This window comes from Diabrotica undecimpunctata, chromosome 10, assembly GCF_040954645.1.
Source record: "Diabrotica undecimpunctata isolate CICGRU chromosome 10, icDiaUnde3, whole genome shotgun sequence".
Taxonomy (NCBI): domain Eukaryota; kingdom Metazoa; phylum Arthropoda; class Insecta; order Coleoptera; family Chrysomelidae; genus Diabrotica; species Diabrotica undecimpunctata.
Window position 1 is genome coordinate 36,678,976 of NC_092812.1, and position 26,009 is coordinate 36,704,984.

A 26,009-nucleotide genomic window follows, 5' to 3' on the forward strand; every position below is an offset into this window, starting at 1 on the left:
ACTAAATTCCAAAAACGTCCACTTTACTTAATCAGCGCCATAATATTACACTTTACCTAATCAGTGCCATAATAGTAAACATAAACTATATTATTTCGTATTTTTTCTTTTTTCCTGATGTGATTAATGTAAATGAAGATGAAGCTGTAACTCCGGGATATAAAATTTGCTGCTTTACCTGTTTTTTTATATTCTCCGGAACGAGCGAGCTCATCGATCCGATAAATTTGTTTATTTCTGATAAGATCGGTGTGAAACGACAACGTTCTCCTATAAGCATTCCAGTGTTGTACGCTCTTGTGTATAGTGCAGCGGCCCTTGCATGTGCATTGTGAAATGCGAAACAAGGGCTGTAAAACACGCCACCAAACAATTAAGGCCACCAACTGTCTTTTAATTATATTAACTTTTTGTTTGAGATTAATTGTTATAAATAAATATAGGTAACAGTTTAAAAAAAATAATAACATTAATTATGTAGTCAGAATTTTAGGAGTTTGAAGAAAAATTATGATGAAAACAAGGTTGTGAATTTAATCTATATATATTTTATTAATAAGTCTTTTTTCACACTTTTATACAATTTTTGAACTGATAAATGTAAAAATCCGACATTGTATGTATATGAAATTATTTTAATACGAGAAATGTATGGAATAAAAATTAAAGCCCGATTTCATAATGACAACCTTGATCCAAAACCAACGTAGAGGAAGATCGTGTACAGATGCAGTATTCGTTATAAAGCAAATTACTGAGAAATCACTAGAGTATAATAGATCAGCATTTCTGTGTCTGATTGACCTAAGGAAAGCGTTTGACAGATTAAGACTGAAAGATGTAATGCATATTCTGTATAATAGAGAAGTTCGCCTAAATATTATAAAAACTATCGAAAACATCTACCAAAACAACAAAATGAAAGTCAGAATAGATGGACAACTTACAGAACCTATAGAAATAGGCAGCGGAATAAAACAAGGGGATTCATTGAGACCTATGCTCTTCAATTTGATCATGAATGAAATCATCAAAAGCGTTAACAAAGGAAGAGGATACAGAATGGGAAACAAAGAAACAAAAGACAAAGAAGTGAGAGATCAAGTACAAAAAGCAAGTAGAATGGCAAGATGCCTTAATAACACTATATAGCGAAACAGACACGTTAACACTGAGATGAAGTCAAGAATTTATAAAGCCAGTGTAAGACCAATAATAACATATGCCTTAGAAATAAGACCCGACACTACGGCTACTGGAAACGGCAGAGATGAAACGCTGAGATATCGAAAGAGAAGTGAAGGCATTAGAAAAAAATGTAACGTACAGTGTATACATGAATGGACACAAAATAGAAAAACAGATTGGAATAACCACATAAGCAGAATGGAGGAGACCCGTGTCGTCAAAATAGCAGGAGATGTCACCAATCGGCAGAAGTATCGGACGACCGCGCAAAAAATGGAGTGGACTCTCTAATATCTCTATGGAAAACTTTCCATAGAGGTATTAATCCGCCAATGAACAAGCAGAATTGCTTATAAAGAGGAAAAAGAAGAAGACATTAGAACATTAATTCTGCTTGGTTTGACTTTTTAATGATTTTTTATCCAACAATGTTAATGTGAGTGTAAAGTTTTATTAAAGGTTCGATCTATTCAAATAAAAACATAACTGAACTGTACTGTACTATACTGTATAAAAATGTACTATACTGCATTTCTAAGTCGAGTATCTAATACTTTTTTTTATTGAATGTGTTGATCGTAAACTTCATTTCCCGAATAACCCAATAATTTCTGTCCTCACTCTTGATACTTGTTTATTTGTTACCCAATCATATTTTATAAATTCTTTTGTTTATTTAGTTCGATTATATAAATTACGTTGTCTACACTTTGTGCAGTTGTCTTTTATTCGGCTCTGTATCATACATCAGGTGTGGTGAACCGATAATACTACCTTGAGGTCCACCACCTGTTTTACCTTGTAAGCTTGCCCTTATAAAAGACAGGTAATGATGTACATTTTATTTTGTGGCAGATATATAACATTGGTTGAGGCATTTTCAGAATTTTAGAACCCCTTCACCTTGTGTATCGGAATTTAATTTCTATGTTGAATCAAACATATTTTTGAATAATTTTTAGTAGGTCTTCTTCAATAATCTTGATAAAACCTCTTTATTGTATATTTGGACACTTGATAATCAAGAAGTCCACCTAATATCCTATATAACTTTATATATATATATATATATATATATATATATATTTTGTATTAATAACGTCACTATTTCAGTTGGCTATCTTTAAAGTTGTTGCCCATCATCATTTTCTATTTCGTTGTTACATTTTTCACGTTGAAAAATAAAAACTGAACTCGTTTATTATATATCACAAATGATTTTGGCCAAGTTAGTTTGTAATATAGTCGAATATTATTCTAGCATGAGCGCTTGCAGGATAATGGCCAATATCCCCTTTATGTCTCCCTACGATCTTTTAAACGAGTGATCCTATGTACTGGATGACTCAGACCCTTTGTAACCCATATTACGACTGTTATTCATGATATAATTCGAAGTAATCATTTGCCACCGTTTGTTTCATAACCAATTTTCAGATTTTTACAGCCTTATAGGCACTGGTTCTCTTTTTTTCAGATAGTGACGACTGTTTAGCTCGAACTTTACTGTAGTACCCGTAGCATTACTTTTTCGCTTGAAGCCTTATGCCTTTCAGTCAGATTGTTTGTTTTAATGTTTGTTGCTCATATGTTTCATACAGTTTTTCCGTACTGCGATCATGTCTTCGACAATATTTTTCCTTTTTTTTAAATTTCATTTTTTCTATCTATTTTTTATTTGTCTTTGTTTCCTTTGCTTATATTATCCTCGTATATGATCCCACCAGCCCCAACTGTTTATTCTTCAATTTTTTTCTAGTAAGGGTTCTTGATTTATCTACAGTCTAATTTCAGCCGGAGCTTTCATGAGCCGGAGAAGTCAGTAGTTCTTTCTAGTTGTAATCAGAGCTAGCCAAATCTGTTCCTTTCGTTGTTGGTCGTCATAGGTTTTCTTTCTGTATGACAAAGTCACTGAGGAGTAAGGAGTGATATGACAATCAACGTGTTTCGCAGTAAAATCGTCTCCTATAATGAATCTGTGACCTTGATCTATCAAGAATTTTGGAGAACTATATATGCCATCATGCTCAGTATGTAATCTCTCATAGCTACGTTGCTAGGTGTGGTGTGAAACACGATTTTATCTCCTGGTATTGTTTAATTCAGGTACTCGTGTCTAAGATGTCTGTTTATGACTAACACATGTACCTAAACCTTTTTTGGACATTGCTAAGTTTCACCGCGGTTTCATTTGTTGGTTCTTGTTCCAGTGTTGTTCCGCGAGAAACTAAGTTATGGGTGATCATTCTCGGTGAGATACCCTCATGCCGGTAGAAGGCTAATAAAACCTAGGTGTTCTAGCTCATGTTTTAGTGTTAATGTTTACGTACATAGCGATGTCAGTTTAATTATAAATTGAAAAATTTCTGGTGTCTACGAGGGATCTAACCTGGGCAGTCCTCGGCTTGGAGTCCTCGGCTTGGTGACTCAGTGCCACCGAGCGATGGATTGTCTGTTCTTTAAAGCTGAAAGGGCAGATAGTGAACTACTAAGATATTTACATATTAACAGAGAATAACAACGTTAAGATACACACAATGTTACAGGTTGTGACAATTAAAAAAAACTATTCCTGAAAAAATCACATCGGAGTAAAAGTTTATTGTGCCTTAGAACTAGTTATCACTAAATGCAACAAAAAACAAGAGCTTTCAAGTAATTATTGAACAAACTCTTATTTAAAAAATGAATGAATTTGGCTAACCGTAACCTAAATACGAATCTCGCCTAACCTACGTTGACATTCTAATAATAATTGTGTCACGACATAATTCGGGCGAAATAAAAAACAACAAAAAGACGGCACATTGCAGTCTGCCTACATCATAAGTAGAGCACAATACACACAAGTACATGGTATACGCAACACCCAGCACCATACACTCATCAATCATGATCACACTTTCAGTTGCGCACATGCGCTACGGAAAAAACAATACATCCAACACGAATATAGGCCAGGCAATTTGAATAAATTTAACATTTTTACCACACAGACTTCTTAATTAAATCACCTGACACCTACAGCTTAGTTTTGGTAGCAATTCTTTAATGGTACTTATTTTAACTATTGTACATTATTTGACCCAATTTTGGACTTATAATTCCTATTTTTCATCCACCGCTCATGAAATAATGTAAAATCGTCAGCTTTTCATTCAAGGTTCATGTTAATTTATCTATTTTCATTTATTCATCAATCATTTAGTGATCTTGTGACGTCTAAACCAAATGAAATTGTTCGCACTCGATTGGTAATTGATAACTGCATCATTTTTTGTTTTTTTTTATTAATAGGTCTAGGTTAAATTCTGTTTGTTTTATAATAACAACAATGTCATTTCATTGATTTGGAAATTCATGGATGCTCCTATCGATGTGATTTTCGAGATAACCATTTTGTATTTAAAGAAGAAAGCTCAGCGAATCTATTTGCATCATCACAAAAACGTATTGATCTACAGGGTGTTTCAAAAAGGTATGTCATAAATTAAATCACGCATTCCGGGAACACAAATAAATTGATTGAATCCAACTTACCTTAGTACAAAAGTGTACACAAAAAAAGTTATAGCCCTTTGAAGTTACAAAATAAAAATGTTTTTTTTTGCATTAAGTATCTCCTAAACTACTTGATATTTTGTAATAAAAATGGATACGTTACTTTCTTGTTCTGAAAACATTTTTCATACAAAAGAAACAACAAAATCTAAGTGCACAGAAAAATTAAGGGGGGTGTGCAGCCCTAAATCCCCCCAAACTTTTGAGTACGTTCAAATCAAATGAATTTTGTGGCATCATTAGTTTGGCACATTATTTTTAAAAGTTTTTGCCTCCTATCACTTTTTCGAGTAAAAAGTCTTTTACTAGAACAAAAGTTTCTGTAGGAGGAATCCTAGGAAAAAGGTTTTTGACGTCAAATCTGACGTCAAAATTTTTCCAAGGGGGTACCCTTGGATTTTTATCAAATTTGGTTAATCGGCTATATTGGCGTCAATTTTGACCCGAGAGTCAAGCGAATGGACATTTCCTACATAAAATTGGCCACACGTTCTTCTGTCATACTCAGAATTCTCCTAGATCTAACGGTTCGTGATAAAAATTTCCACTTGGATGTCTGTATTTGCTGAAAATTTCGTGAAAATTAAAAGTGTATATTTTGTTTAAAATTTGAATTATTTCGATTAAGGGTGACTTGCTGATTAAAAAAATCTAAACACGTGCCCAGAAATTATGCACCGTTTTGCCGGAAAATCGAAAAAACTGTAGACCATTGGATTTTTATCAAATTTCGTTAATTGGCTATATTGGCGTCAATTTTGGTCCGAGAGTCAAGCAAATGGACATTTCCTACATAAAATTGGCCGCTCGTTCTTCTGCCATACTCAGAATTTTCCTACATCAAACGGTTCGTGAGAAAAATTTCCACTTGGATGTCTGTATTTGCTGAAAATTTCGTGAAAATTAAAAGTGAATATTTTGTTTGAAATTTGAATTATTTCGATTAAGGGTGATTTGCTGATTAAAAAACTCAAAACATGTGGCTAAAAATTATGCACCGTTTTGCCGCAAAATCGAAAAAACTGTAGATTTTTTAATTCGATTTTTCCTCTTTTCCGGCAAACTGGGGTTAAGGGATCAGAAAAAAACACATGTTTGGAATAAGCTGGACCAAGTACATGTACCAAAACATTAAACCATTTTTTTTTTGTAAAATTTGGAAAAAATTTTCCAAGGGGGCGCCCTTGGATTTTTATCAAATTTGGTTAAGCGGCTATATTGGCGTCAATTTTGATCCGAGAGTCAAGCGAATGAACATTTCCTACATAAAATTGGCCGCTCGTTCTTCTGCCATGGACAGCAATTTTGTACCACAAAGAGCGAAACAATTATTATTAAAGAATCTTGGTAGTAGCCAGGATATTGATAAATTTCAAACAGAAGTAACTGATTTTTACCGAAGATGACTTTCATACATTGCATTGTGGGAAGACAGTTTCGGAGGAGCCGACATTTTCGAATGGATTGGACTGAATCACGTATTGAAATGGGACGAAATCGACGGATCTGCTACAACATAAATATGGAAACAAAATACACGGTTCGGACGATCGACAAAATATTAATACTGACAACCTTTTTGACGAGCTGTCATTTTTACGAAAAAATAAAAAAAAAAATAACATTTTATTAAAAAAAGTACATACAAGCGAGAAGTATGAATGGTACAAAAAATAAGTATTTTATTAATAAAAATTTTTGGCAGCGGCTTAATCGTTTTTTTTATACTTTACCCTATCCACCATTCACTGTCCTGGTTAAGAGTTTCATAATTATGGGAAGCCTATGTATAATGCATTACGAAATTAAAAAGCAAGCTTACTTTATATACTTTAAAATGGTATATTTTAAAAGACTTTAAAACTAACCGTAACAAAGATATTATATAAAGGACAAAGTATTTTAATTGTGTACCAATGTGACTTGAATTTAAAATCCATTATAACCCTTTATGTAAAAAAGCTACAAGGAGTTAAAAAAAGTGCTAGAACATGAATGTATTTCATAAAAAATTACACACTTACTTAATAAATAATAATGTATCGATTATTTTAACAGCAAAATCTTTTATTGGGAGGATGGTAGAAACTACCTGTATACAGCTGCTTCACAACAGCTGTTTGTATTTCAGTCCATCTGCTCGACACATGTTCTATACAATTAAGGGGGTGTCTGAGATGTCGATTTCTACCAATACTGTTTACTACCCGATTTGAAAATTAAGAAGGATTCTCAACTCTACTTTTAAGATATTAAAAAGGTTTTTAAAAATGCTTTTAAAACTCACAATTGTGTTCTTCCGGTCTTCGACACAAAACGTTTAAAAAAACAAAATTTTTTTGTTTTATATAAGTATACGAGGGGTACGAAATTAGTTCAGTTATGAAATGAATAATACTTAAAAGTAACTTGAAAATTATACTGGATGTCAATTCTGCTTCTTTTTATTCTTTGAATCGTCGAAAGTTATTTCATTGTTATATGGTCAATTTCGTATGAAGTTTGTTCTAAGTACTTTCTACTAGATAGTGGTCGAAATATATGCCAATTCCGCGATTACTCGAGTTTTTGTTACTTGTCTTTGTAATTTTTTATGAACTCTTATGTAGTCTATTTTTGATTTTGACTTTCAATGTACAATGACAATGACTTGTAATATTGGCTACTTTGTACTCTTTTAATTCTATGACTGAGGAATGCCACGGATTTTTATAGGGTGACACTTAAAACTCCAAGATTCTTTATTCGCCAACAAACTGTCATTTGTGACGTGTTCACACTGTTCACGCCAGTTTTTAATATTATTCTCGTTATGATTAGAAAACACTAAAAATGATTCATAACATATACAGTCCCTTCTCAATTTATTAGACTCACTTAGTAACTTCTAGTTTTTTGTGTTTTATCTTCTTCTTCTTATGGTGCCTATCCGTTAAGGATGTTGGACACTAACATGGCTATTCTGACTTTGTTGACTGCTGCCCTGAAAAGTCCGGTAGTGGTTAAGTTAAACCTCGCAGATTATGTAGCCAGGATATTCTTCTTCGTTCTGGACCTCTTTTCCTATGCACTTTACCTTGAAGTATGGTACGAAGTAGGTCATATCGTTTTTCATTGCGCATTATATGGCCCAGGTATTCTAGTTTGCGACGTTTTACGGTTATGACTAGTTCGCGCTCTTTACCCATTCTATGTAGTATTTCTTTGTTGGTAACCTTGTCTATCCAGGAAATCCTCAATATGCGTCTATAGTACCACATCTCAAATGCTTCGAGTCTCTTCAGTATATGATGCTTCAGTTAAGGTCCATGAGTCCACGCGATATAAAAGAACGAAGAATACGTAGCATTTTAGTAAACGAACTTTTATTTCCAATTTTATATCGTCTCGATCGTCTTGCCTTCTCGATCCTTATCTTAATTTCCGTCGATTGGTCCCACTGTTCATTTAAGTTTGCACCCAGATAACAAAAATGATAGTGTAAATGTAAATGTGTTTTATAATCAATTATAATTATAACTGTGTTAGCTATAAATAAGAAACATAACACAAATAATAGTAGTAAACTTTTTGCATATTTATTGAACAAAAACAACATAAATTATTACAATATTTTACTATAACATTAATATTTTGTTAAGCGACCCTTGGCTTAAAGCAGTTCAGTAAGCACTCTCCTAGGCATGCTGTTTATGCATTTTCCTGCGATTTCTTTTAAATTTTCGGTGTGATTCCAATGGAAAATGATTCTTTCTATCAACTGAACTTTTGTTGGTAATTATTTTCTTGGGTAACTCTCTTTTTAGACACTCCCAGATATTTTCAATGTGGTTCATGTCTGGTGAGTTGCCGGGCCATGGTAACAGCGGAATTTTTGTTCTAACAAAAAATTTTTAATACTTTTAGCTGTATGGCAAGGTGCTCCATCCTTTATAAATAGTTACTGTTACCAAACCATTCGTTCACTTGTGGAACCAATCTTGTCTGTAAAACCCTTTTATATTGATCTTGTCGCATGGTTCCTTCTACGACATACAAACGTCCCATACCTTTGCCACTAATCACCGACCATATTATTACTGAGATTGGATGTTTAATTGTATTAATTACACACACCCCTTTTCATATTTTTCCCTGGACATCTTCGGGCAAACTGGGCGTTGTTATCCATAATTTGAAATGTGGCTTCATCGCTAAAGCAAACCTGTGAATGTGAATAACAATTATAAAGTGCGAAAATAAAATGATTTGTAATAATTTACCTTACGCCAATCATCAATAGACCAGTCTTTATGGATCTTGGCCCAAGCCAAGCGTTTTTTGAACATTTGTGGTGTTAGTTTTGGCTTCTTAACAGACCTGCGACATTTGAAGCCCATGCCATACAAATGTCGGCGATGGCCCTTCTGTGTGTTACAGCTGAATTTTTTAAAATATGTTGCGCCCTGGGGGTGACTGAAGGTTTTTTGCCACACCTGCTCTTCCGAACTGACGTCATAGGTCGCTTCTCTTTGAGTTTTTGACTCAATCTTCTCACTGACGACTGGGATACATCACATTTTTGTGCTATCTGTCTCTGACTAAGTGCTGTATTATCTAATAGATCAGTAATGGACGACACAACGATCTTTAGATTTACCCATCTAAAAATTCCAATCCAAGATTAATCGTCTTATTTTATGATTAAGAATGAATCAAAAGTAACACTATTATGTAATACTGTCAATACTTATTAGTGCAAAATTTAAATAAACTGACCACAAATCTATGTTTTAACTAAAAAAACTCAAAATGTAAAATAATTAGTTACTTCACACTTGGAGCACGCACATTCTACCGTCATCTGTAAATTTTTGACAATTCTAAGAAACATTTACACCCTTTTCTACGTAACTATGTACCCAATAGTTATGCAACCCATTCAACACCTTAGTATCCAAGTGGACATACTTTCAGTGCGATTGAAATCAAAAAAACTGAAACTTTAATGGTGAGAATCAATAAATTGAGCAGGGACTGTATAAACGCACTATACATTAACAACACAAATGAAGTTATACGAGCATAACTTATGACATAAACTGACATATGACAAGGCTGACATAATTCATTTATCACAAACGGTGTTGTTACTATATTGAATACTATTTCAAGGTATGAAAAGCAAATAACATAAATCAACTGTTTTACTCAAAAAATTTATTCAAAAGCGATTCTTTTATGTTGCAAGACCCCTACAAGGGATTATTGACAGTAAATGTTATGATTATTCTGTGACGATTGAACTTTTCGCACTTTTCCACTAGCACATGATTTACTGTAAGGGGTGAATCGCACTAATCACAAAGGTTTCTTTTTTTAAATAAATATTCATGAGAAAACTGGGTATGCCCAAGTCGTAAACGGGAAATAATTATTTTCTTTCGTCTGGATACCTCTGAATGGTTGCCATCTTATTTTTTTAACTCCTGAAGCTTTGATGGTGTGGATTTCAATTTATTGTTCCAGTTCTCGAACAGGTGCTTTATGAAGTAGCTTTTTAGATCCATACTTATAGATTGGGGTGATATAGGGATACTGTTGTCGTTTATAACTTCTTTGGCATTTCTGTTTGCTGCTTAATTACCTGTTATTCAAGCATGTGATGGAACCCAGAGAAACTTAATGCTTGTATCTTCAGTATGAAATTTATTTCGTTCTTCCTTTATTAATGAAGCTAATGGATGCTGCGTGTATATTTTCCTAATTATATGTAGTAATGACATAGAATATATCATAGAATTTTTGAATGTTTATTGATAATTATTTTAGCAGCTTCTTGGCTTTCTGTTGTTACTTTGATTGTTGTTTCAACAGTAAATGTTCATTCGTCAATTAATTAGTTTTTCTACGACACAGTTTCCTTTTCTAAACTTCTAATTAGACAAATTATGCTTAGGAATTACGTGGTAATAATCTTTTTTAATTTAAGGATGGAAGTTGTTGAATAACATTAGTTTATTCTGAAAATTATAGGATGCTCGCTTTGTTTGCCACTGAGTCTACCAATAATATAATTACCTAATGAGTCAAAATAAACATAAATTTTAATATAAATCCTTTGTTACAGGGCTGTGAAAGCTTTCCAGCAGTTGCTCTACGTTTCGCCCGGATTTCAAAGAGCAAATGAAGTCAACGTCAGGCTTGGTTTGATGTTCAAAATTACACAAGAATATGAATCAGCTCACAAACATTTACAGTTAGCGTTAGTGGATAACAGCCCGTCTACAGCAACAAAAAATACAAGTAAGTCCTAAGCTATTTTTGAAGACCTCGTGAATTTTATTATCGTCCGTCACTCTTACATACTCCAATGCGACGGTGAATGCGCGATATATAGCAAGAATTTCAATTTGAAAATTTCGACAAAAAATACGAAAGTTATGGCTTTTCTATCATGTCTATCTTTATTATTTTTTTAAGTTTGCACGTAAACTATTATACTCCGTTTGAAGACTTATTTTAGGAATTTTTTTGACACCAACGTAATGCCATAAAACAGTCCCAAATAATTTAAAAATTATTTGAAATTTTGTTGTCTCACATGGCAGTAATTTTAATAGACCAATAATGTAGGTATCTACATAATCTGTTCAAATTATCAATGAACAAATGCCAGAAATGCATTTTGACGCAAATTTTGGTATTATTGATGTACCTAAGATAATGTAGCAGAACGTAAAAAGAAAAGAAATAATGTAAGAACATTGTAGATAATGTTTAATATTACCTCGATGTAACAATGAGCTGCTTTTCATATACAAAACTTAATTCTTGATGTTTTTCGATTTTAACAAATGTACAGGGTGTCCCATACTGCTATGTTTTGCAGGGTATACCAAAAAACAGTAGTTAAGAGGTCATGACTTCTTTTTTTTTGTTAAAGTAACATAATCGCCCTGTATCTCGCTAATGTGAGGAGCTATTGATGATTTGATTGAGCAATCGTTGCTTTAACGAAAGAAGAAGCCATGACATCTTAACTACTTTTTTTCTATTTCCTGTAGTTTTCGGTATACCCTGCAAAACATACCAATTTGCGACACCCTGTACAGAATCGTCCAAAACCAAAAAGAATGCACATGATATTCAGCAATAACGAAAATTATTACTGAATACGCCAATGTAGACTTCATAATTTAATTAAAACAAAAATACGTGCATTTATTAGTCACTATATTCGCGGTTTTTTGTTTGGGCTTCAGGTGCACAGACGAAACAATCATCGCTGACCTCCCCTAATACTTAATGAAGCATTGATTAGCTGCCGGCATTAAATTGTTAATTGATTCGAGTGCGAAACCGTGTTAATTTATAGGAGCATTTCAGTTTGTCAATCCACAATAATTTTACGGCCAATATGATGAAGCCCTTTTACGCTATTCGTTTTAACCATTGATATAATATACTAACGATGGAGCCTAACCATTGATATTTTTACATGTAACTGATAGACTACGGTAGTGACGTCACATTACTAACTATAATGACGTGAGTTTGACAGGTGATTAATTATTTCCCGACATTTTAATCTTAAGCATGTAAAATTATGTGTTAAAGTCAATAATTTAATGTATTCTTTTTGATAAATTAATAAATTCGTTAAATTTTTAATATTTTGCATTCAGTCACATCAGTGGTGTGCGCTGTGCAATTACGAACCTGTAAAATATATGTTTTGTGTTCTTTTATGTTATAAAAATAATAATTTTTTAATTGTATAATGTTACACGTCTTAATATCTTTTGTTATATCTTTAATTATTTTGCATATCATCATCATCAATGGCGCTAAAACTTTTCGTGAGTCTTTGCCGCGTTTACTATTGCCTTCCATGTTTGTCGGTCCTGTGTCAGTAATTCCCATTGTCGCACTTCCATTTTCTTTAGATCATCTTTGACTGCATCTTTCCACCTTTTTCTAGGCCGCCCTACAGACCTTCTTCCCTCTGGCCTTTCCCAGAACACATTGTTTATAAGGCGATTGTCGTTACTGCGTATCACATACCCTGCCCATCTGAGTCTATTGGTCTTTATATATCTGACTAGATTTTCTTTTCCGAATAGAGACTCTAGCTCGTTATTGTATCTGCCCCTCCATTCGTTTGTCACGCTGTCTCTGCAAGGGCCATATATCATTCGAAGAATTTTACGTTCCCACACCAGCAATTTATTTATTTCTCTTTTTGTTAGCATCCATGTTTCGCTTCCATACGCGACTGCTGGTCGTATTATGGTCTTATATATCCGGATTTTTGTATCTCGTGAAAGAAGTTTTGACTTCATTAGATGTTGCATTGCAAAGAAAGATCTGTTTGCATATATATGAACCAAAATAATTTTTTTCGTACACCACTGACATTCCGGAAACAAGATCGGCCATTGTTAGTAGCTACTATGGACGCAAGTATTTATTCAGGTTTCATCTTTATTATATTATATTGACGATTTTGACTGATATCAAGGGTATAATAATTTATATAGCTAAAACTGATCAGAATGAGGAATTTGTAAAAATTTATTTGTAAATATATGTTCTTTTAATTGGACATATTGTCCGTTTTAATAACAGGTACACTGAGTTGTATTCTGTTGATGTCTCAGGTTCTATTGATGGACGTTATTTGTCCATTTTGATGTAAACCAGTAGATAATCCCTACTTAACCATTTCTGTCCTTTTTCCTTTATTTTTTATTGTATAGTCTATTTTTATCTCTTAATTTTTAAACTAGGTATTGATTATTTTAATTATTTAATATTGCAGGCCGCTATTCTTATAATATTCCTTATGTGTCCTCTTTTTCTCTTTTATCATTCTTTATTCTTCTTTATCATCAACGTATTGTCCATCCTGTTTTGAGGCAATTCGTCAATTCTGTCAGCAGATTGATTCGTGACAAGGTGCTAGCCTTACGATGAAAACCCTCCTCCTCTGTCATGGTTTGGAACAGAAAATAATGTCTGAAGTGACTCTTGAACTTCTTGATCCCGCAGAAGAGATCAGAAGCGTATTGCACAAGAAGAATATAAGCTTTTCCTGAAATATCCATTACAAAATACACAAAGATTGCGTAAACAGATTGAAAAAATATTTTACTTCGCCAAATTTATTTCATTTTTGCCAAGATGATGTCATTTTAATTTATATCTAATGCTAAAACTATGTACTTACTTTCCATCCACTTTGTACTCACATCCAAATTCAAAAGGTAGAAGGATATCTTCTTCTTCTTCTAATGGCGCTACAACCCTTTGTGAGTCTTGACTTGCTTAACAATGTTCTTCCATTCTGCCCTGTCGGATACTTTCCTTCGCCACCGCCTGATGTTCATGCTTTTAACATCCTTCTCTACGTCGTCTATCCATCTTTTACGGGGCCTTCCTCTTGTTCTGTTTCCTTGGGGCTTCCATCTCTGGAATACTTTTACAGCTCGATTATCTGGCATTCTTTCTAGGTGACCAAGCCAGTTTGGTCTTTGTGACTTTACAAATCTAACCATATCTGCGCTCTGCATTAGTTCATCCAGCTCGTGGTTCACTTTAATTCTCCACGAACCATCGCTGCATTGGGTTGGTCCAAATATCTTCCTTAGTATTTTGCGCTCAAATATTCTCAGTTGATTTTCTTCAGTGGTTGAGAGGGTCCACGTTTCACATCCATATATGACCACTGGTCTAATTACTGTTTTGTAGATTCTAAGCTTAGACTCAAAATTCAGTAACTTACTTTACATTAAGTCTTTTTATGCATAAAAGCACTTATTACCGCTAAGAATCCGTGCTTGTATTTCTTGACTGATGTTGTTGATGTTATTTATTATTGAGCCTAAGTAGGGAAAAGTGCAGGCATATTTGTAGGTATGGTTGTCTACCTTCAGATTCTCATGATGATTCGATTTTGTGCACTGCATATATTTTGTTTTGCTTTCATTTATATATAGACCAAACGTAGCAGTTTCTCGTTTCAGTTCTATAACTTTTTAGCTTACTACCCTTTTGTTGCGGCTTATTATGGCAACATCATCCGCATATGCGCTTATTTGCATTGATCTTGTATTAATACAGCCGTTTATATCCAGTTTTCTAACAACAGCTTCTAAAGTTAGATTAAAAAGTGTTGTTGATAAGGCATCACCTTGTCTAACTCCATTTTCAATATCAAAGGCCTGCGTCATATCTCCATCTATTCTCACCATAGCTTTGGAACCCTCCAGAGTCATTCGTATAAGTTTAACCAACGTATTGGGTATCCCTAACATAGATAGTTGCTTTAACTTCTTTTGTCGATCTACTCCATCATACGCCTGTTTGGAATCGATATACAAGTTGTAAATAGGTATGTTATATTCAACACATTTTTCATGTATACCTCTTAACATGTGTATTTGGTCTATAGTTGACCTCTTTGGTCTGTATTCACCAATCATCTCCTCCGAAAACGATTCCAGGCGGCTGTATATAATTCCTGATAATATCTTGTAGATGACATTTAAAACTGTTATGCCCCTATAATTTTTGCAGAGTCGTTTGTCTCCCCCTTTGTACATAGGAAGTATGATTCCTACTTTTCAATCTTCTGGGATGGCTTCTAGTGTCCATATGCGGTCGATTAGATTATGGATACTCCACCATAGCGCATGTCCACCATTCTTTATCAGTTCTGCAGTTATTCCATCTGTGCCAGGTGCTTTGTTATTTTTTAGATGTTTTATGACGTTTATCGTTTCTTCCAATCTTGGTTGCTCAACTAGTTGTTTTGCTGTGTGGTGAATTATTTCTTCATCTTCGTTTTGTTCTTTTTCTGGGTTTAACAGCTCTTGAAAATGCTCCTCCCACCTTTTCATTATTTCCTCTCTCTCGCTGATGTAGAAGGATATATATGCTTGTTTTTTATAATTGCTTTTATACATACATTTCACAGTTTGGTTTTAAAATTCACTGTATTAAAAGGAATTGAAAAAAATTCACTCTTTTAGATAGTACTTTAGACATTGTTTATAAATTTTATTACATTACCGACAAATAAATCTCCTATATATGCTACAAAAGTAACTAAAACATGTTTTAGACTCTTATTTTCTTTAAAATTGTCGGCCCTTGCCTATAAGATACATTCGAAAATGAACTCAAGTGTTGATTATAATTTTTTGTTGCAGTTAAATTCCACATTGCTCACTTATTTGAAGTTCAGGGCAAAGTCAAAGTTGCCAAAGAGCGATACGAGACGCTGCTAAAAGAGAAGACCATTTCGCAGTCGCTGAGAGCAGACATATTCCGTCAGTTAGGTTGGTTATATCACTGCCAAGAATCACTAGGAGATAAAAGCCAGAGAATCCCATTGGCTATACATTACCTACAAAGAGCTAATGAAGCCGATCAGTTTTCTGGTCAAACTCTTTACCTGTTAGGTCGTTGTTACGCCAGTATTGGTAAAGTCCACGATGCCTTTATTGCTTATAGGAACTCCGTGGAAAAATCTGAAGGAAATGCGGACACTTGGTGTAGCATAGGTGTCCTTTACCAGCAACAAAACCAGCCCATGGATGCTTTACAGGCCTACATATGTGCCGTACAGTTAGATAAGTGCCATTCAGCAGCTTGGGCCAATTTAGGAATATTATACGAGCATTCTCTGCAAGCAAGAGATGCGTATGCTTGCTATTTGAACTCGAGCAGAGGACTATCTAATAAGCAAACAAACGACGGATCAGTTAACACGAATAAACTTCCAAAAATCAACTTTCCAAATTTGGGCATGAACCCACATTTGACACAACGTATTAACTTCCTCCAGACCCATCTTTCCAATGCTCCAATGCCAAGCGTTACTTCACAGTAAGTATATCTAATATGATTTTATTTAATTACGTAAATCTGACTTTTCTTTTTTGTTAAAAAAGGTTTTTAATTGAGCTATAAAATATATTTACATGTCTATTTTAGTATCTTATCCATAATTATGAAACGATGGATAATATTCTTTTAATCCGTTCTAAAACGCTTCAAATGATGCTAAAAAAAGTCGCATTCGATTGTGCTGTCTGAAACCCAAAAACCCCAACCTAAATATTGCTCAAATTGCCTAATGAGGTTCCTAGATTTCTACTAAAGCTCTATTGGTTAATGTACTATCTTGCAAAACCATATCTTGTATTTTTGCTATGATTGCTTGTGGTGGTGCCCTTTTTTAAGGTCTTTCGCAGAGATCCTCTTTAAGACTTGTTGTTTCTTCTGTTATCAATAGGTCTCAATGTAGCCAATTAGCTTATTGTACATGTTTCATTCATTCATTCTGGAAGCCTCTACCAGTTTGTACAGGTCTACTGGATGAGTACCATATGGCTTTAAAGTCACTTGGTGGTCTCCAAAACGATTGCTGTGAGCCCTCCAAAAATCACTGTACGATTTAAAAAATTTTCAATTGTAAAAAAATCCTATGATCCAACAACTTTACACAAATGAGTTGACAGACATGCGTGAAACTTTACAAGTTTTTAAAAATCGTAGACTCCATCTCTTATCGAAGGATAAAATATAATAACAATCTAGTATATTTATAGCTCAATTGTAAAACCTTTTAACAAAAAGATTATAATCAGGCCGCTTTAATAATTCTATCTCAGTGTGCTTCTGCTTTTTTTTCTTTTTACGCTATATTTTTACTAATAAGTGCTTAGATATAAAGGGTGTCGGTGTCCATACAATTATCTTTATTCTTTTCGTTTCTTGCTAAAATAGTCATATCATTAGCTCAAAAATCTGCACAAAATATACTTCTTTATCAGCACTCTGCATTAAATAGTTTCTTATTTCACTTTTATTAATTTTCTGGTTTATTGATTTTCTTGTAAACCGGGTAACTGACTTTAAACTAAGATCTGATACAAGTTAAAATGTTTGTATCAAATAAATTCATCTAAAAATTTGTCTGAAGCTTATACTGACTATTTTCCATAGAAGAAGGCAACTGCTTTCTATTGAAGAAGCTTGGAATCTTCCGATATCGGCGGAAATGTCTTCGAGACAACAGAACTCATCTCAACCGAATCGCAGTACATCACAGGGGTTTCAGAAAAATTATTCAGCTACAACGCCTCAGGGTCCCCCTCCCCCATACCCTTCACCAAATGGTACCACCACTAAAAGGTTCAAAATTGAACCCGATCAAAAACCGCTGTTAGGTCAGCCTGCGTATGCACTAACCCCCCAGCAAATGCAACTATTAAACCACCTTCAACAAAACGTCAACAACCTTACACCCAGTCAACAAGCTTCTTTGCAACAGTTGCAACATCAGTACAGATTAATGCAGCAAAATCAAGGGCATAATCATCGAAATCTTTTGCGAACCACAAGCACACCTCCAGGTTATACTAACCAGAGCTATGATCAAGATGTCTCTCCAACTAACACTGCCAAAAACGATAAAATCGTTCAACCTACCCCTATCGTCGAACCTCGAGACTACTTGTCTTCTACCGAACCACATTCAACTGATCTTGAGCAAAATTTGGAAGAAGATCTCAAAGATTTGTTATCCCAGAAGGATCTAGCCACGACACTTGCTGAGAATTTGCTTAAACAATTTGGATCGGATGTCATTGATGTTAAAGATTCAACTGCCAACTCCAACTCGAGCGGTAAGAATTCATTTTTTTATTGTTTTATTTAAGAGAATCCTTCAAATGAGTCAGTTTTCTTTCATACGCGAAAATTCTTCGATAACTACGTGACTTATCCAAACAAACACAAATATTTTATTTTTGAAAATAGCTTCCTGCTCGAGCAACACATTTTTTCAAAAGGTATTCCGAATTAGTAGTATCTTCATTCCACATCGATGAGTCGTAAATCATCATCGATAGCTATTTGCAGCATGCGATGATCTCAGAAATATGAGTAAATATTTTATCACCCGATTATTTTTCATTTCTCGAAGTAAGTAGTAATTATTGAACACTAAAACCATTTACTATTGTTCCTTTCTTGGTGATGATGAACTTTTGGTAAGTGAAATAAACTAAAAAATGGAGTAGTTTTTTTATAATGAAAATTATTATTTAGTGATATATCGCATGATGTTTAAAATTACAAAAACTGTATAGAATATATTTAATGTGAAGAAAATACATTTTTTTTTGGTTTTATTAATTCATAATAGTCTTGAAAATAGCTTCGGATTATAGTTCTTCGAAAATAGTTCTGGACTTTTTTGTGTAGGATCCGTGGCGAGAGCTTCGTTTGAGAACATGTTCTCAGATGGGTTGCTTATCTATTAAAAAGAGCAAGAAATATTTTATTTGCCTACTTTATCCTGAAATATTCCAGTATCTATCTCAATATTTTTTTTCAATACTAAATAAAATTTAGGCTAGAAATATTCAAGGAGACAAATGAGCTGTTTCAGGTGTCTGACGAACTGGGTCGTTGAGGTGAACGTTATGAAACCTCGTTATAGACTTTCGCCCCTTCTGCCTGCGGTATATAGAGCATCGGGGGTTCTGCCCCTGCCATAAGCCACTTGCACCAATATATTGTTTCCCATTCTTCAATAGACTTCTGGGGGTTCAACAAATTATCCAAAACTTCATTTAAGGTGTTGCGGATTTCTCTCGTTGGAGCAATCGGCATGAATGTAAGTAACTGTGGCCCTTTTCCCTTTTGCCATCAACACTTTCGGGTCACAACTCGATGTTGAGGCCATTATGATCACCAGAAAGTCATGTCATATGAAAATTTTACTGAAAATCTATTCAAATGACGACCGAAACACTTTCCGATTCTCGTATCTCATTCATTAACAACACTCTTTCTCTCGTCACTCGTTACCGATCAAATACGTCAAGGTCAGCGTTCCAGTTGAGTGTCTTTGTAAATTTGACATCCAAGTAGAACACTGACAGTCTGAAATCGAGTTTTTTTCCGTTGAGCACTATGTGATTTCGTTCTTCTAGCTCCAATCAGAAGCATTTAGAGTTTCTGAATAGGATCAGTTGTGTTTTAGAGCGGAAAGGTAAGATTGGATTATTCTCAGGAGTGAAATGAACACTGTGGCTTGGTGGAGTTTATCGATCAGTCCTGCGTGCCAGACCTGATGGAACGCCTTTTGCACATCTAAGTATATGCCAATAGCTTGCCTGTTGTATTCAACAGAATCTGAGAAATGAAGGTTGCTGCTTCTATCAATGCATTTTGTGTGGAGTGACCAGTTCTGAATTAAATTGAAAGTTAGATAGGTCTATAGGATTCAGCGCTGGTTCTTGGTTTCCCTGGTTTAGGGATCATGATTGAGCTGGATACTTTCCAAGTCGTAGGAAAATATTCCAGCTGTAGGCAGGCATTGATAGTTTCTGGTCACAGTGGAAATATTGCTTCTGGAAGTTTTTTGAGGCATCTCCTATGTATGTAATGGAGTCGTTATAATCGTTTTTTTCTACAACAAATGATTCTACATATTAGTAAAAAATTTTCATTCGATTTCGCGCTATCTTTGTGTTAGATCACGCCATCAAACGTGTTATCGGACCATTCCCGTAGGTGTATATTGGTCATTTTTTAACGTTCATTCAATATATTATTAAATTGTTTTCGTAGTCATTCTACAGATCATAATTGGAAAATAATACTTTTCTGTTCATTTGGTTATGATCATTTTGGCCAAATCACCTGTAAAAACTTACTTAAGTTAAAAAATCGGTCGAATTGACAAAGAAAACACTTGTAGAATGCTAAAAGACAATAGGATCTCCCTTTAATGTGGGAGCACATGCAACACCTTACATATCGCTGTGTCTCTCTTTTACAGCCTCTGCCTGTAGGTGTATGAGGCAAGTTAGACGAAAGATACACAGTTTAAATGTGCATAATATTTTTCACACTTTCATAATCTTCACCGAGGAAACAGTATTATAAAAGTAAAAATAGTATATTTTGCTTTGTCAATTTTTTTCTTAAAGATTGTTATTTTTAAAACAATACTCGAGTATAATTCGTATGATGGGGTTTTGGTCAACATATGGATCTGTATCAATGTTTTCTTCAGTCTTCTCTTGTAATTTATACTCACTTTTAGAACAATCGTACAAATTCTTTTGCGTTAAAATTTGTATATCTGGATTTCCATCTACCGGTTTCTTTTACCATATTTAATCAGAGACGTCGTGGTATACATTCTATACTGAAACTGAACCCAGTCAATTACTTTGAACATATCCTTTGCATTTAATTTTGTTTCCAAGTGTTTTTCCGATCAGTCTTTTTAGGATTTTAATGTCTGAAATTTACAACATTCTCCCAATTACTTTATTTTGTCATCAAAATTTCACTTTTCTCTCTTCATTTTGTTCCCTGTATATTAATTAAACAGTTTATGATAGTTTCAAAATTACCAATAACAAAGTGCCCAAATATGAATTTCACTCATCATTATCATTTTTAAACAAACTACAAATCTTTTTAGTTGCTGTCAAAGATGCTACCTATAAAAAATATTGTTAACTTTTTCCTCAATGAAGCAAAATATTATTTTCTTAATTAAGAGAAGAGTTAAAAAAGACACTAATTTGTGGACGAACATCGGAATAATTTGGAAATACATTTGGAAATATATTATTGAAACAATTTGAGCAAATGATATTATACAGTTTAAGATCTGACAAATTTTCAAATATAATATACTCAGAATGTTAAGTTAGCTATATTTTTAGGCCTGCGGATGAATAATTATAAAATATTGGATGTTATAAATGTTGGAACATTAGAAATGTGTGGTGTAAGAATTAATTTTAATGGCAGATTAATTAATATTATTGCGTTATATTATAACGCTGAGAAGAATGTAAGCACCCGGGAATGGGAACGGCATTTTAGTTGGTGTTCCTCACTTGAAGGAGAGGCGATACTGGGAGGTGACTTCAATGCCCATCATGCGGTGTAGGGTTCTCCAAATAATGATACTGATGGCAATAGGATAATTGAGGCACTAGCTGATATGAACTTAATAATTACTCTAGCTACTTGCAACCAGAATTACTCCTCCAAACTCAACAATATTGATTTAAATATACTGTGTATAAACTTGTATTTCTTGGAGTTCCAAAATCCATGTCTCCCAAAATTGTTTGTTTTCAATATGCTGATGATATTGTCATTTATTCACAGAAGAAAACGTACATCGAATGTATTACTGAACTAAAACATATAATGTACAACTTTAGTAGCTGGACTTTGTAAAATGTCTCCACTATTTCGTACCAAAAGTGTGCTGTCGTATTTATTTCTAGAAAACACCCTATTAAAGATGACACACACAGATGAATTAAAATACCTTGCTGTAATACTTGACAGAAAACTGCATTGGACTTAACATATAAACTCCACAATTAGCCGCTGCGAAAAAGCTATAAATTTACTTAAAATACTTTGTAAGAGACCGTGGGGTGCAGTTTAACATAATGCATTGAATTTTATCGAGGCTATATAAAAGATCTATTATAGTATAATGGTAAAATGATATATGGTATAATTTACGTAAACTTAATAGAATCCAATTTACAGCTTTGAAAATTGTGTTAGGGTTGATGAAAAGCACTCCAAATGAAGCCACACTGGTTTTAGCCTCTGAAAATCCACTTTCATTACGCATAGAATATTTGGAAAGCAAATACTTAGTAATCTAACATTATCGCTGCAACTATAGTGCCACAATAATTAATCAATTAAATACAGCTGATTTAACAACTACATTATTCTTAAAAAATAATTCCCAACCACTTCTGAAAGCATTTGTAACTTGCAATGAACTTCAGTAAATAAATTCTCCTTATAATTTTATTTGGGAATCATTGGACATACCACACCTGACAAGTGTTTTATCTATAAACATTATTATTCCTAAATACCAAACTAAATTTTGTCATGATACTCTCAAGGAGATCTTAAGTAACTATTCAGATTACATTGCAATTTATACAGATGGGTCAATAGCAGATTTCTGCAAAAAATTAAATTAAAGGTGTGAATGAAAAATTGATCTTTTGAATGGATATTTCCTTTGTATGTGTTACCTATTTGTTGCCCACCTATCTAACCATGGTTTATGTCTTGTGTGTTATAATGAACTTGCTCTGATGAACACCTGAGCTTGAAAAGTGTCCTCCCTGTGCAATCCTGAATGAATGAATACTAATATTTGTATGTAATTACATGGCTAAGGGTTCTAAACAAAGGCTTACAAAAAATATTGGGAACCAACAGCGCGTGGAATGCCAGTCCTCGCCTCAACACGGTAGACGCGTCGAAATGTGGACAAGCCATTTCCATGCTTCCGATCTCATTTGAACCTTGTTGATTTACCGACAAATGACGAAGATCGCCAATCTTACCATAAGATAAGTTAAGTTATGTGTGACTGTCTGAGGATTTGCTGCTAAACATGATGTAGATGTACATGTGGGTATGTGTATTTTTATTTAGGTGTGTGAGTGTCTGTCATGTTCAATCAAAAAATCTACAGCTGCAGCCCCTATGCTATGTTCATCTTATTCCTACCTGTTCTATATACACATGGGACATTTTCTATTTGCGCTGTGAGGACTTCCCATCAAATCTATCCTGCGTGGGATGCTCAAACTCTCACAGTCACATGCTCACAGTCCCAGGCCGACACTTTTTTGCACTAGTCTTTTATTGTTTTTTACTGGGATGTATCTAATTATAAAATATTTTGCTTTCTTATTTTTATGTTTGGCTATTTAGTACATCTTTTTTCGTCGTCTTTGATGTCAAAAAGTCCATTGTCTAGGCTTTTTTGCGCTTATGCTTTTGCTAAAACTAATGTCGCTTAATTTTGTGGCTAAAATTTTGGAAATTTTAATGCATCAAACAACATTTTTGAAAACTATTGATTAAACAGAATAATAGTAAATTTAAAAAATGCATAGAATATGTAATACACTCCGCCAAAAAAGTATCGCATCACCTATGAAACTGCAAATTTTGTATTAAAAATAATTTAAAACATGGATTTTTTACTGTTGTTGTTTTTTTTTGTTTTTTGAGTACGTAACAAGTAATAAAAGAAAACTGCAGAATGTACGAAAAACAAAGGTTTTATTTAATTTATTTCATAAATTAGAAGTAAGCGCACAAATACCATTGAATAAAAAAAATAAAAATCAAAAGTAATGATAATTTAGTAAGACGTATTGCCTCCTCTAGCTCTTATAATATCTAGACAACGTTGTCGCTTACTTCCAATTAATCTTCTTAGATAATCTTGATCGATATTATCCCATTCTACGGTTAACAACCGTTGCGGGTCCTGAAGATTAGCTGGCGTCACATTACCAGATCTCACCCTTCTGTAAAGATGGTCCCAAACATGTTCTATTGGATTTAAGTCCGGGCTGTGAGCTGGCCAATTCAAAACTTGTTAATTTACTTCTTGAAGGTACTCTGTAACGATTCTTGCGACGTGTGGGCGTGCATTGTCAGGCATTAAAACAAACTCATTACCAATAAATGGGGCGTAAGGAACAACATGCATCTCCAAAATTTCTCTAATGTACCTATCAGCAGTTAAGGATCCTTCATCTAGCTGTACCAATTCGGTTTGACCCATAAGAGATATTTCGCCCCAGAGCATAATAAATCCTCCTCCAAAGTTTGTCGCCGGTCTTAGGTTGCATTGAAAATAAAGCTCGCCATCTTGTCTATAAACTGGTATTCTTCGATCCGAAGTGTATAAACAAAATCTTAACTCATCCGTAAAGAGTATGTTACCCCAGTCGTCGATATTCCAGTTTACGTGCTCTCTTGCAAATGTTTCTGCAAATGCAGGAAATTTGACTTTTCTTTCAGACAGTCGGGATAAAAACGCTTCATTTTTGCGAATGACGCGACTTCTACTGTCTTCAACACACACTTCAAATCTGAACTCATCACTCCATTTTATTGAATCCCATTGCTACTGAGTTCAATCTCTATGCTCTTTTGACCGACTTAGTCTATTTTTCTTTTGTTGTAATGTTAAAAGTGGCTTTTCCTTAGCCTAAAATAAAATGAAATTTATTAAAAACAATTCGTACTCATTTTCTCAACAATAAAACTTACTTTGTAAGTAACAAATCCTAATTTGTGGGCCTCTCGGTGACATGTTGATCTAGAAACGTGTTTTCCAATAACTTCACTCCACAAAACGCTTAACTGCATATAATTTGCTCGTCGATTTTTCACTATAATGCGTCTTAATGCCCTTAGATCTGCTTCAGTTATTTTACTTTTTCGTACATTTCTAGGTTTTGTGACGACCGAACCTGTAATTTTGTATCTTCTGACTATATTTCTTACACTATAGCGTGACAATTGCAACATATTCGCGATTTCCGAATTGGATTTTCCATAATTAAAAAATCTAATAATGATTGAACAAATTTCCTCATCGATAACTTTACCTCGACCCATTGTACAATCCACAAACGACAAAAAGCTTTACAATACTACAAAATACATTTGACATTAACTGACAATATTATTGTTTTGATGTCATTTTTCCATAGCTACCTCTGGATTTAACGTAATTATGAAAGTATGTTGACATATTAATAATAATGACATAATGAACGCATAGCCACGATTTAGTGAATTGTTTTTATTGTTGAAAATAAATAAAAAAATCATAAGGGTAATGTTTTTAATAACAATTAATAAAAATGTCATATTAATTAATATGGGAACTGATAAAAACAATGCAGAGTATAATTTGTTTATGATAATCGACTTAGCAAAAGCAAATTCCATAGGTGAGCCAACTGATATGGGAAGGGGCTCGTATATATATATATATATATATATATATATATATATATATATATATATATATATATATATATATCTACAAAAAAATTTAAATATTCCTACACAAACCTACAGAAAATAATATTTGCCTTTGTAAAAACTTTTTAGATACCTGGATTATACCACAGCCGTTTTTTTACTTATATTTCTCTGTACTAATAATAAAAAACAACTCTGTTAACTGTGGAATCAGTGCGTTATCCAGTTTCCTTCTTAATTATGTCAGAAATATTCAAAAACCTTTCAATTGTAGCTATTATATCCCTATTTGAATAATTACCAAGTTTTTTGAGTATTAAATCGTCCTAAATAAATTCTAATATACTATGATGTTTTCTTTACAATTCAATTGAAGTAAATACCTA

The 26,009-nt window shown here is 33.7% G+C and overlaps 1 protein-coding gene across 3 annotated transcripts in view; it reads left to right on the forward strand.

The window, feature by feature from the left end:
• Nucleotides 1–26,009, forward strand: part of Utx (Utx histone demethylase) — a 122,008-nt gene that overhangs the window by 76,482 nt on the left and 19,517 nt on the right. For all 3 annotated transcript variants that reach the window (XM_072546681.1, XM_072546682.1, XM_072546683.1), the window contains 3 exons: nt 10,859–11,034; nt 15,945–16,623; nt 17,746–18,428. In XM_072546681.1, coding sequence (XP_072402782.1) covers nt 10,859–11,034; nt 15,945–16,623; nt 17,746–18,428 — 1,538 coding nt within the window. The remainder of the gene's footprint in view (nt 1–10,858; nt 11,035–15,944; nt 16,624–17,745; nt 18,429–26,009) is intronic.